The sequence below is a fragment of the Lasioglossum baleicum genome, chromosome 9 (genome assembly GCF_051020765.1).
Source record: "Lasioglossum baleicum chromosome 9, iyLasBale1, whole genome shotgun sequence".
Classification (NCBI taxonomy): domain Eukaryota; kingdom Metazoa; phylum Arthropoda; class Insecta; order Hymenoptera; family Halictidae; genus Lasioglossum; species Lasioglossum baleicum.
In genome coordinates, this window is record NC_134937.1 from 4,230,693 (window position 1) to 4,243,508 (window position 12,816).

Sequence of the window (12,816 nt, forward strand, 5' to 3'; positions counted from 1 at the left end):
CTTTGATCCTACGATACTATTAATGATTAACTTTTCATTTCTTTCATTTACATTGATTAGCAAACTTTACGACATGCTTTCGTATTTCTGTTAATACCTAAGTGTCTACATATGTACACCGCGTATATGAAACTCGCAGTCGGTTTCTGCGTCTTCTCGCGATCAGTCGAGCTGCGTGAAACGGTACGTTTCTCTCGTGGAAAGAAGTACCTATACAATAAATACATATCGTTCAAATGATATCTGCTGTTTTCTTTATTACAGAATTACCTTGTTGCCAAAAACCAACAGAGGTCGCTTTTAGTTTCCGAGATATTCGTAAAAAACTTGAATCTTGAATCAATTGTTTATTGAATACATTGAGCTCATTATTTTAAAAAATACGTCGTATTAAATGTAATTTTTATTGAACTTGTTGAAAAGATCTCATTGATTTGGAGTTGGTTGGGATTAGGTGGGTGAGGGGGCGGAGAGTCGGGTAAACCGATGAATTTTATGTCAAAATCAAAGAACTTCCGATAGAAATGAGAAATTGAAGCTGAAATATTGCAGAGTATGAGGCAAATAGAAATATTATGGTACGATCATTTTTTAACCTTGAAAATCTGTGTTAAACTTGTAAAATTTACGGATAGTGTCTTTTCTTGTCATGCTATTCTCTATCCCACGCGAGAACGGACTTGCATAACGACCAGTTTGAGTTTTTCGCTGCGCATCCTCGCACTAATTGGTTCAAGAAAATGGGGAGTGGGTAGTGGAGCGAGAGATGATAGGCTCGCTGCGACTCCACCATCTAGATCAGCTCAGAAGGCTGCGCAGGACGAGTCCGTTCTCTTGTGGGATGGAGTGTATACGTAATTTCCCGTAGATTTTGTCACGCAAATTTCAAATCTGGTCGCAAAGTTTGTCTATCACCTCAGGATTTTGCAAAAAATTGGTTTTTGTGAAGAAAACTAATGAAATCGTCATATTTTCATTGAAATGATTTGATAGCCCACTGGCTTGAAGGTATATTGTATTCTCGTATATGGAACGCAATAAGAAAAATATATAATATATACAATATATATATACAGGGTGAGTCACCAAACGTTACCACCTCAAATATCTTTGTTGTTTCTAAAGATACGTAAAATATGGTAAGGACAAAGTTGAATGGTACAATGGTGCTGACACGATGCAAAAAAAAATTTTGTTTTTATGTAATTTTTTCTAGAGATATGAAGGTGACCTTCATTTTTTTAAATGGAATGAGGTATTTTTTAATACATCAATCGATGCAGCTGGACATTCGTTATAATAAAGTACTAACCTATGTATGTCGAAAAGTTATTAGTTCAGGAGATATTTCAATTTAAATAACTCTAAAATACCATTACTGTCGTACTACGACGTCAGTGTTTACTTACTTATGTAACGTCTTATCACGACAGTAATGGTGTTTTAGAGTTATTTAAATTGAAATATCTCCTGAACTAATAACTTTTCGACATACATAGGTTAGTACTTTATTATAACGAATGTCCAGCTGCATCGATTGATGTATTAAAAAATACCTCATTCCATTTAAAAAAATGAAGGTCACCTTCATATCTCTAGAAAAAATTACATAAAAACAAAATTTTTTTTTGCATCGTGTCAGCACCATTGTACCATTCAACTTTGTCCTTACCATATTTTACGTATCTTTAGAAACAACAAAGATATTTGAGGTGGTAACGTTTGGTGACTCACCCTGTATATATATATATAATAACACAACAAAAATTATTAAAATCAGTGGGGGCGTTTCACATTGAAAGGTCTACCGACTTAACAATATTGATAAACGATAATGATCATAATAAAAATAATAAAAGTAATAGTAATAGAAATATAATACAATAATAGAAATATAACATAAATAATAGAGTAGTAATTGTAGTGTTGTAGTTTAGAGGTGTAGGTTGTAACAGCTAGCGAATGCATCGTGTGACCCTTTGTTACCATGCAACTTTTGTTCGATATGTTTCTGCATACAGTCAATAATTTATAAATAAATTTAGCTTGTCATGTTAGGAGACTCTTCCTGGTATTATCTTATTGTACACTAGATTGCATATATCAATTAATCAGTTGTGCGTTACTATCTCATGAAGGAGAGGGGGTATGTAATGTTTGTAAGACTTATAAAAAGACAAAGGCATTGCTAGCAGTTTTTATAGTATACTGTCGATACCGAGACGTCGAGAGATTTCGAGTGTCAGTAGTGTGTTTCCATAGGATTGTCATCACGATGTCAGCTACTAAGGACGAAAATGTAAGACCTTATTTCGTCGGAGATTGCAATGCTGGAGATCACATTCGTGTTATTTGTTGAACAATTCGGACCGACTTCCGGAAAGCTACTTCCTCGTGGATTGTTATTTGTGCTAGTTGTTATTTTCCTATATGAAAGCTCTTCTTATGAAAGCTCGTGAGTCACTAGATAATGTCCCAACGAAACTTTTGATTATGATATAGTTTTTCCTGTATATGTACATGCACTGAATCCAAGAAGTATTTGAACACTAAATACCCAGTTCTCGAAAAATGGTGCATACATATTTATACTGTGAGAATTTCGTAAAAATGATCATGTGATAACTTTGGCTAATTATTGCGAGAAGGTTACTGTACTCTGATTTCGATGAAATGTAAATATGTTATGCAGCAACACATTTTGATCAACTTTTTCCTTTTCCAACATAGGGGAGTCGCTGTTAGTTTTCAAAATATTCGCAAACAACATAAATGCAGTGGTAGCAATAGCTTTTTGCGAATATCTCGATAACTAAAAGCGACTCCCCTATATTGGAAAAGGAAAAACTTGTTCAAAATGTCGAAATCTATATAATATTTAAATTTCATTAAAATCGGTGTACAGTAACCTTTTCGCAATAATTACCCTTTGTATTAATTGTAAAGCTAGAAGCCTCTAGATTCATAATCTTTGTTCTTTTTTGTTTTAAGATTTTTCATATACAATACACTACCGTTCACTGAAGTTTGGCCAAGAGAGTAAATTTTAAAATATAATAATTTAAAACGTTTCCCCCTCGCCTCAAGAAAGTTTATATTATTACACATTGTAATCTTAAATAACCTTTCTACGTAACTAATGAGGGTTTTTCGAAGAAACATTGCAATAAACATTATTACCGTATTACGTACGGCTATTCGGCCGTGTAAATTTCCATCTGGTAGCCTTTGACCGTATCAGCTGCTGTTTTTCTGCGATTTCGTTTACTTATCCATCGAAGATATCGATCTGGTGTAGTTATTTTCGGCGGACCTGGGCGTGTACGATCTTCTGACTCGCCTGTATCTCGAAATCTTTACCCCCTATCGACTGGTGACGTCCATAAATACATTTAAAAATTTTCTCTCGGCAAATGTTTATTGTAATGTTTCCTTGATAAACCCTCATTAGTTATAAGAGTAAATATGCTCACAGCGCACAGTTTCGATCAAAAGAAAAGACAAAGCAAATTTGCAAAAGTTAACCTTTACGTTTCGATCCGGATTTGGATCATTTTCAAGAGAAATGCGTCTGAAAATATATACTGAATTAATATCATTGGTATTTAACACGGAAAAGAACACTGTTTATAAAATGAACCCTTAAGCCAGCTACTTGCTATGTATAAAGAATTTTAGAAGCATGAACTAATAGAACAGAATTTCATGCTGGTCAAAATTGAATTGATCTAACGACCGTTATGAAGAGCAACCACACAAATATTGGAACGACACATTTGACATTGAAATGCCATACCCGACAGAACACATCCAATTGAATACCATTTACAGATATGGTAAGAACATTGACATTCAATGGTTTAGACCAAAAATGTTATAAACACCAGGTGTTTATGGGTGGAAGAGAAACAATACTTTGTATATATGTGGAAACTTCATCATAAATACATTACTGGTTTAGTAATGTTGCGTAATATTCATGAATCTTTGGGGTTTCGTACCTAAGATTTACGCTTCGTTGTTTAATCGTGTGAATTGTTTCCAGAAGTATTCTGTGTTGTAAGTTAGGTTCTCTGTCTAAGATTTTTGCATTTTCAAAATCAAAAGCATATTTACTCTTATCAAATATTTACGATCGTGAAACAACAAATTAATCCTCATTAGTTATGTAGAAAGGTTATTTAAGATTACTATGCAATAATATAAACTGTTTTGAAGTGAGCGAAACGTTCTAGATTATTACATTTTTTAATTTTCTCCCTTGACTAAACTTCCGTAAGCGGCAGTGTGTGTTCATATAAAAGAACGGTTCAGATCAGTGTATTGAATGGTTTCGATTGTTATTATTACATTGCGGATTTCTATGCATTTATGAAGAAACTGGCTGAGTGAAATATAAAACAGTAAACAATTAGAAAGTTTTAAGAATATTGCAATATTGTCTTTAATGCGATAAAGTCATTAAGGGATGAAATCAACTTTTATTTCTCCGCTGTTTCCTACAATTAATGCAGAAGATTTTTATTTTGCATAATGATCCACAGTCTAGTTATTATATTTTTGTGTTAGTATATTTTTCAATATATTCGGTGCAACTCGTTATTGTCTACAAAATTGTATGAAGCTATTTACGCCAAAAAATCATTCGTTTAAGGGATATTTCGATTAAAACATTGGAAAATAAATTTCTAAAATCGGCCGCGACAAGGGCTAGTTTTGTTTAATTGTTTCTCTACTTTAATTGACAACAAAAAATATATACTGGATAAAACCCCATGAAGGTGGTGTTAAAATAAGTGTTTTACAGAAAAGGCTGTTACGTCTTTCCAGTTTAAGATATTTAGTTCAACTTTTTAGCCAATATTAATTAAATATCATATAGGAAGATGTACACGTTGGTTTTTGATGAAACATAAGTTTAGACGTAACAAAAATTGTTGAATTCTCTTGTTTTTCAACCTTTCAAAATTTCCGTTCATGTAGGTAGATACACGAGGAGATAGCTTCCCGACGAGTTTATGATATCAATAATTTTTGACGATATTGTTGCTTGTAGGTGCAATCGTCTGAGAAGCCTTTCATCATTGAAAATAATGTGATCGTAGGAAAGAAGAAGCCGTTGCTTTTAAAATACACCAGCGGTGGAAAGTACTTGTACGACGTGATGAAGAATAATCTTAATGTCGTTACACAGGTACTTGTATAATTAGTGTATCCATAATTCAAGAGTTTCACATTCTTCGTATCGAATTGAATGCATAAAGTGTTCCTTGTAACTATCATTATGCAATTTCATAACTACCCGTTGAACTTCTTCAAAGTTTGTACCAACATGATATTGCTTCCCGTTTTTGAAAAACTACCCTTTGAACTTCTTCAAAGATTGTACCAACATGATATTGCTTCCCGTGTTTGAAAAACGTTATGTAGTACCTCCTGTTTTTTTTTTATTATCATTCATAATCTTATATTTTTCCTAAAATATTTACACTAAATACAATGAGTAAAAAATGTTTTTTTGCCTAAGAGAAGTAAAACATAAATCGTTCAAAAATAATTTCGCAATCGACTTGTTGGCCATTCCTGCTATACACCAACCGTGTTTGTTCCCCAGTAGTACCAGCGTTAACATTGAAGTTTGAACAATCGAATGTTACAGCTGGATCCCCTCACAGGCAAAGAAGATACTATCGCGGAATTGTTGGATCGAGCGGTAAGATGTGCGCTCTGGTTAAAGAAAAATGGAGTGCGAAAAGGAGACATAATTGCGCTTGCGTCGCATAATAACCGTGATTGCTTTATCCCGTGCCTCGCCGCGCTTTTCATCGGTGCAACGTTCAATCCTTGGGATCCAGGGATGAATACTCGTAAGAATTATATTAGAGGATTACATAAGTTCGTGCCTGATTTGAAAATAAAATTCAATGGTTAAATTTTAAATAATACAGCTTTACTAATCAATTACTCTTATTATATCGTAGTAATATTGTAGTACAATAATAGTATAATAATTATATGTAGTATATATTGTAATCAATTATTGTAATTGTAGAGAAAAATGGTGACTATATAATTTTTCTTTACACGACGCCGTGAAATACAGTTTGCGACAACTATGGAAATCGAGCACGAACTTATGCAGTCATCTAATATTTAATATTGTTGTGCTGTCACAATATGTTCCTTGGAAATCTGTGTTTTTAATGAAGCTACTCTTTACTTATCAATGTTGACAAATAGACTGCATTAAGTTGATTTTACTAATTCATTTTTGTCATAAATGCATAAAATTCACAGTCTATTGATAAAAATGTAATCGTTAGACTACAGATGTACAGTTGGATATTCTACATACGTGTACAACGAACTAATTCGTCCTAAAAACTTATTTCTTATAACTAGACTGCGGATTTTTATGCAAAACAAAAGCTTTGCGCATCCAATTGTACACTTCGGGAGTGAACAATAATGCATTTCTTCTTTTCATGAAGATTTTAAACAGATTGTAATAAATATTGTATATGTTATTACTTTTCTATAAATCGCAATAAAATTTTCTAATTTGGTTTTGTTAATGTAACTAGTGAACGTATAGCCATACAATAGATATAAATTTTCTACTCTTTTTAAAAAATTACGAACTACAAAAATGTTCTAACCACTCAAAAACCATTAAAATAAATCGTAGCGTAAGGGGTTAATGAATTGAGAGTAACGTAACGATGTTCTAAAAATTTTTACGATGTTCGAAGCACTTGTCTGAACGCTACGTTTGAGCAAGTACTAAAAGCTGCTTGTCTTCACAGATCTTGCGCTTCACTGCATAAGAGTAAGCGAGCCGAAAGTGATCTTCGCGGACCAGGAATTAGCGAGTGTCGCATTAGATGCAGTGAAAATCGAAATATCCGCGGCGAAGGTGGTCACATTCGGCGATTATCCCGGCAGTGTTCCCTTTGTGGATGTTCTGCAAGCTCATAGTGAATTGGACGTGGCGGATTTTCAATGCGAGGATGTTGATATCAATGACACGGCCCTAATACTATTCTCCTCTGGGACCACGGGCTTGCCGAAAGGTGTTGAACTGTCGCATAAAATGGTTCTGATATCGACTGACACATCTCTCGGATTTGATTTATCCCACGAAAGAGCGCTATGGTTCGGTCCCATGTCCTGGATCAGTGGTGTCGTTTTCAGCCTGAAGGTCCTCGCTTCCGGTGGCAAGAAAATAATCGGTTCGAATTTTGAGCCACAGATAGCGTGTGAACTCATCGAAAAATATAAGGTAATTGATTAGTTGCTGTTTGTCAGTTTATCGAAACTTCTGTTATCTGAACATAAAGTTGATCAAAAAAGTATTGGGTACTGGAAGTATTGGGAAACTGAAAATCTATGTTTCCTAAAATATGGTAGCTAATTCAAATTAAAATATTCAAATGTAAGGACTTCTTCTGCTTCAACCGTAAAAGCTCTGCGAATGGTAACTACAAAAAACGATTTTGTAGACTCCCTCAAACGTAAGAGTGCATTTTTTAATATCTTCGAACAATATTTAAGGACCGTGAGATGCTTTTAACGCGCTAAGTTTTCCGGATATCTTTCAATTTATTTACGAATCGCCAATGAACTTTAATATTAACTGCATCGTGTTCCCCGTGATACTTATTGGTGTGTCTTATTCTAGTATTCACTGTCACGGTCTAAACTAATGTTTTCGTGAGCTGTAGGGTGGCTCCTATTCGCTCTTCACGAAAATATTTTTAAAAGGATATACACACACCCTAACTTTTAGATTACACTGTAATCGCTCAAAATTTTGAGAACAAATTTTTTCGTCCTCGCAAACACAACATATTTACTATCTTATCTATACTTTTAAATTTTAAAGATATCAAGATAAGTGGAAATAAAAAGAAATGATGCTGGCGCGTTTCGCGCGGCAGACACTACAAGTATGATGTAATCATAATAAGTGGGACCTGCTCCAAAAGTTCACTAATATGCGGTTAATTCCAATTTGATCGATAAGATTGCCTTTGGCTAATATCTAACATTATTCCATTTTGTTGTTTGTTAATTATCGTGTCGTAGATTACATGGGCAATATTCAGCCCCAGTATGGCTAATCGAATGGTCAGATACAAGGATTTGGGTAACTACGACTTCTCGAGCTTAAGAATCCTGCATGTAGGTGGTGCTATATTGAAATCTGGACCTCAAGAAATGATGAAGAAGCAATTACCACATACGGCGGTCATACAAGGTTATGGTAAATATGGCAATGACATACAGAATATTTAAGCAATAAATAAACATCGGTATATCATTTCTAGGGTAAAGGTACCAGTTACCGTGCCCCACCCGATTATCGGTCACAGAACGAACTTTTGGATATTAATAACAATAACATGAATTTACCTAGTATTACTTTATTTTTCAAAATAAAATTCATGTTTCCCCTTCATATGTAAATCAAAAGTATTCTAATAATTTTTGATTAACATATAAAAAACATTAAGTATAAAAATCTTATTCCCCCAGACAACGCTTTTTCGTTCTCGACTGTAGAAAAAACTAAGAAACTGTGATGCACCAGGGGATAATAAAGTAATGATTTTATTGTGCTACGGCATACAAAAAAAAAAGAATTAATCAATTCGTTATCACACATTTTTTGTGTCCGGTATATAGTACCAAAACTACGGATTAAAACTATGTTAATATTCTTTTGCTTTTTTACGATATCGTCCAGAAAATGTCCCATCTTGATGTTTCTTTGTTTCCCTTTCTATCCTAGAATGAACGGCATCCATGTGTGTCTGCCCTTTTAAGAGATATTTGTGTTCAATAATCTATATTGAAGAATTCAAAAATAGTGTATAAAACAATTGAACGAGAAACAATCGCTACCTTTGATCCGTACTCCGAATTAGTAAATTATTGACATAAGACACATCCGGGCTCGTATGTGTCGAGATTCTCGAAAGTCTCGTGATTCTCGACGGTTTCGGGATCTCGAATGTCTCGGGATTCTCAAACGACCAGAACTAGCATACAATGATTGAATTTTTGTCCTAGGTATGACGGAGATAGGCGGAGCGGTTGCAGCTCAAAAGCCAAGTGATAGCAGCGGTTCTTGTGGCACGGTATGCATAAATTATGAAATGAAAATCATTGATCTTCAGTCTGGAGAAGCTCTTGGTCCGAACCAGCAGGGTGAACTCTGTATTAAATCAGAGAGCATAATGAACGGATATCATAAAAATCCAACGGCAACAAAAGAGGCCATAGATGAAGACGGTGAGAACAAAAATATTGGGTTGAAACGAAAGTTCGTAGCGTTTTCAATTACAACTCAAAGATAAAATTAGGATACTGATACATAGCAGATTTGTTCAATAACATATTTCCCATTCTTGTCCATTGCTTTTTGCCATTTTTTAGGTGACTTATCATGGTATTTAATAAGTCTATGAATGAATATCTTAATTTTATCTTTGAATTCTGATTTAAAAACGCTACAAACTTCCGTTTCAACCTATTTACTTTAGCGATAGTAAAGTCTGCGTGAGTCTTGTTAATGCATATTCCTATTGAATGTAACACAGGTAATACTAACTAATTTAAGAAAATGTATACTGGGTGTTCGACCACAGATGAGAGAAAATTTAAGGGGTAGTTGCCTACGTTTTCGGCTTCATTATTTAGTTGTTACTAAAGACGTGTCGTTATTAGTGACATGATACGTAACTGTCGCGCGTCTCTATGACGTACGCAACGTACGTCTCTGTTAATTAGGCTGCCGCATTTTAGGCGCATTTTTCATTCAGGAGGTAAACTCGTTTTTCCAGGATTGCAAGGGTGCGGGAAGATGGAGGTTTTCAGTAGCCAAAAGTGCTAGATAAAAGATCAATCTAGGCCGCGATAACCCTCAAAAGTCCTATTTTTACGTTTACGAGGTGTAATATGCATTATTGGAAAGCATGTAGTAGTCGCGGATTTGTGAAAATAGCTACATGCGTAGCTGTATGCTTCCGAATAATGGAAATTATGCTGCCGAATAATGCAAATTACACCTTGTAAAGGAATAGAAGGGTCGTGGAAGGATATGAAAATTAATGTCACTAGAACTGTTGGTTAAGTGTATAAAGCACAAGTCATTGTCCAGTTTATTACAAATGAAGTCAAAGGAACCGTCACCACTTAGAACTAACTTAAATTAGGACGTAAGGAGTTTAAACAAGAGAAGCTAGAATCCAGTGTCGGCTAGAAACTAGAAGACCAGAGAAGTGCAAAGGTCTTAGTATTTTAATATAATAGCTCAAGCAAAGCGATTGTTTTAAAGTAGCGAAAAGTGTTAACCGCTCAAGCGAAGCGGGAGTTCGAAAAGCAACTGATTCTTCGGGTAATCAGCTGTGCCCGAAGAGTCAGAACGGTAGGAGGAGAGGTGAAGAGGAGCCTCCTCTATGGTAGAGAATCATTGTTATGGTTTTGGCAACCCCGTCACCTCTCTCTCCCCTGGCCTATAATTAGTCGCGTGCCGCCGCGGAGCTCGCGCGATCCGCAACACGCCTCGAAAACGAAAAAATAGGACTTTTGAGAGCAATCGCGGCCTAGATCGACCTTTTATCTAGCGTATCTGACTACTGAAAAACTCCTTTTTTGTATTTTCGAGGAATAAGACCGCGCATTCCGCACTCTTGTAATGATGGAAAAACGAGTGTGCCCCCTTAATAACTAAAAAAATCGAGAACCACATTTTCAATTTTCTCCCACTTGTAGTCCAATGCCTTGAATTCTACACCGACTTTATATCCTCCCTCTATCGAACCTCTATCCAACCATCTATTACCACCTAATCCTGGATAAACATTGTGTGTCCAGCGAATGACGATTCGTTTCGAAAATGGCTACAAAAGGAAAGAAGAGGCGACGCATTTCATTGTTATGTCGTCTCATGTGAATTACATGTCCTATTTTGCAGTGTTTCTGTAAAAATGTTGAGTTCAATATTCATTAAACTAGAGAGCGCTTTTTAGAAGTAATATCTGTGAACGCGGAATCTATGTATTTAGGGAGTGCTCTCGCAGAAGAATTAAACTCATTGCAAGTCGTATCATTGGTGTCTCTCTTCATTATCAGTACAATGCGGATCTTTATGCATTTATGGCTTCTGAAAATTTTCAAAAAATGCTAGAGTATAAAATTTGACTGAATTTAATACGATTTTATTTACCTGCAAAGGTTACTACCACTGAAAATAAGATTTTATTTGATCCCACTTTCTCTCTCTCTTAAAACTCGTCTACAAAAATTGCAAATTGCATCAACATCCGCAGTCTGATTATCAGTATTTTTCACGTGACATCTTGACGACCTGTAGATGGAACGTTTGGAAGTTGTAATAAAATTATTTTAATTTTAATTGCAGGTTGGATGCACACGGGCGACCGGGCTTATTATAATGAAGACGGAGAATTGTTCATCGTCGATAGGATAAAAGAGATTCTTAAGTATAGAAGTTCTCAAATATCACCTAGTGAAATCGAAAATCTCTTGCTAACACATCCGGGCGTTTTGGAAGTTGCAGTTGTGGGAATACCTCATCCCACGGATGATGAACATCCCGTTGCTTTCGTTCGTAAAGTGCCTGATAAAGAAGTATGATTATACCTGCTATTTCTTTTCACATAAACAGCTATAACCAAATATTTTGAAGTTTTGAAGTTTGAAGGATTTAAGAATATTAATTTATTAGTGTCAACTTGTTAAAACCAACAGAGGAAGAAAAGAATTTCTATTTGGTCCTTGTTTCTTGCAATTGAGCCAAACAATTTTTATTTTGCATAAACATTCGCAGTTTGTTGATAGTATTCACAGTATTCTTAAGAATTCCAAGCGGAGTGTGTTCTGAAAAATTCAAAGGGAGCGTTACTTATTCACATTCATTAACCCTTAATTAAACTATTACGGCCGATGCGGCCCCACTCAAAATGCTAATGACTATACTTAATGTATAATTAAATATTAATAATTTAATTATTACAGAGATGATTATTAAGTATTAATTAAATTGAATTATTGCGTTTTCAAATTACATTTCGAAGGCCCACTAAAGAGTTACAATTGTTTTTAAACAAACTGCAATTTTTCGTTAATATTTATAGCATTCCAGGTTAATTATTGTTTTTCAAAATTTTCTATACAATGTAGGTAGGATATTCTAATAAATTCAAAGCGTTAGGTGCATGTACTATTCACTGAACTGTGCTCAAATCTTTTTTAGATTAAACAATAATTTCTTGTTTCAATAATGTTATATTATTAATTTACTGATTGATTATCAATTAGACGATATCATAATCGAATTAATGTCGGTTGATAGTGTAAGAATGTAAGAGGTTGTACGATTTAAATTATGCTACGATTTTATACTTTTCCAGGTGTTTATTTCACGAGTTTTAATTTAATTTGCAGGTGTCCGCAGATGAATTGATGATGAAGGTTGAAAAGACATTTGTGGATGCTTATAAATTACGTGGTGGTGTAAAGTTTGTAACAATCTTTCCTTATACTTCTTCCGGCAAGATAGCGAGATCACAGCTGAGAAATATAGCAAAGTCATTCGCAGTTAATTAAATGTTTACACATTACTTTTAGGTAGAAAAACTAATAATTAAATCGGGTTACTATTTTTGTTGGAAACAGTGGTATTATATATATGTATATGTGTTATTATACATACACGTAGTGTGTAGAAATTGTTCTAAACTAATACTAATGTTCAATGTTCTTGTAATCTTTACAATTGACTCTAAT

The 12,816-nt window shown here is 34.5% G+C and overlaps 1 protein-coding gene across 1 annotated transcript; it reads left to right on the plus strand.

Moving 5' to 3' along the window:
* The first annotated feature begins 2,275 nt into the window (after positions 1–2,275).
* LOC143211733 (luciferin 4-monooxygenase-like) lies at positions 2,276–12,636 on the plus strand. The gene is made up of 8 exons (XM_076429657.1): positions 2,276–2,299; positions 5,057–5,194; positions 5,660–5,867; positions 6,807–7,282; positions 8,089–8,266; positions 9,076–9,297; positions 11,429–11,658; positions 12,475–12,636. Exons 1-8 carry the CDS (start codon positions 2,276–2,278, stop codon positions 12,634–12,636), a joined length of 1,638 nt encoding a protein of 545 aa, XP_076285772.1.
* Positions 12,637–12,816: the final 180 nt, after the last annotated feature.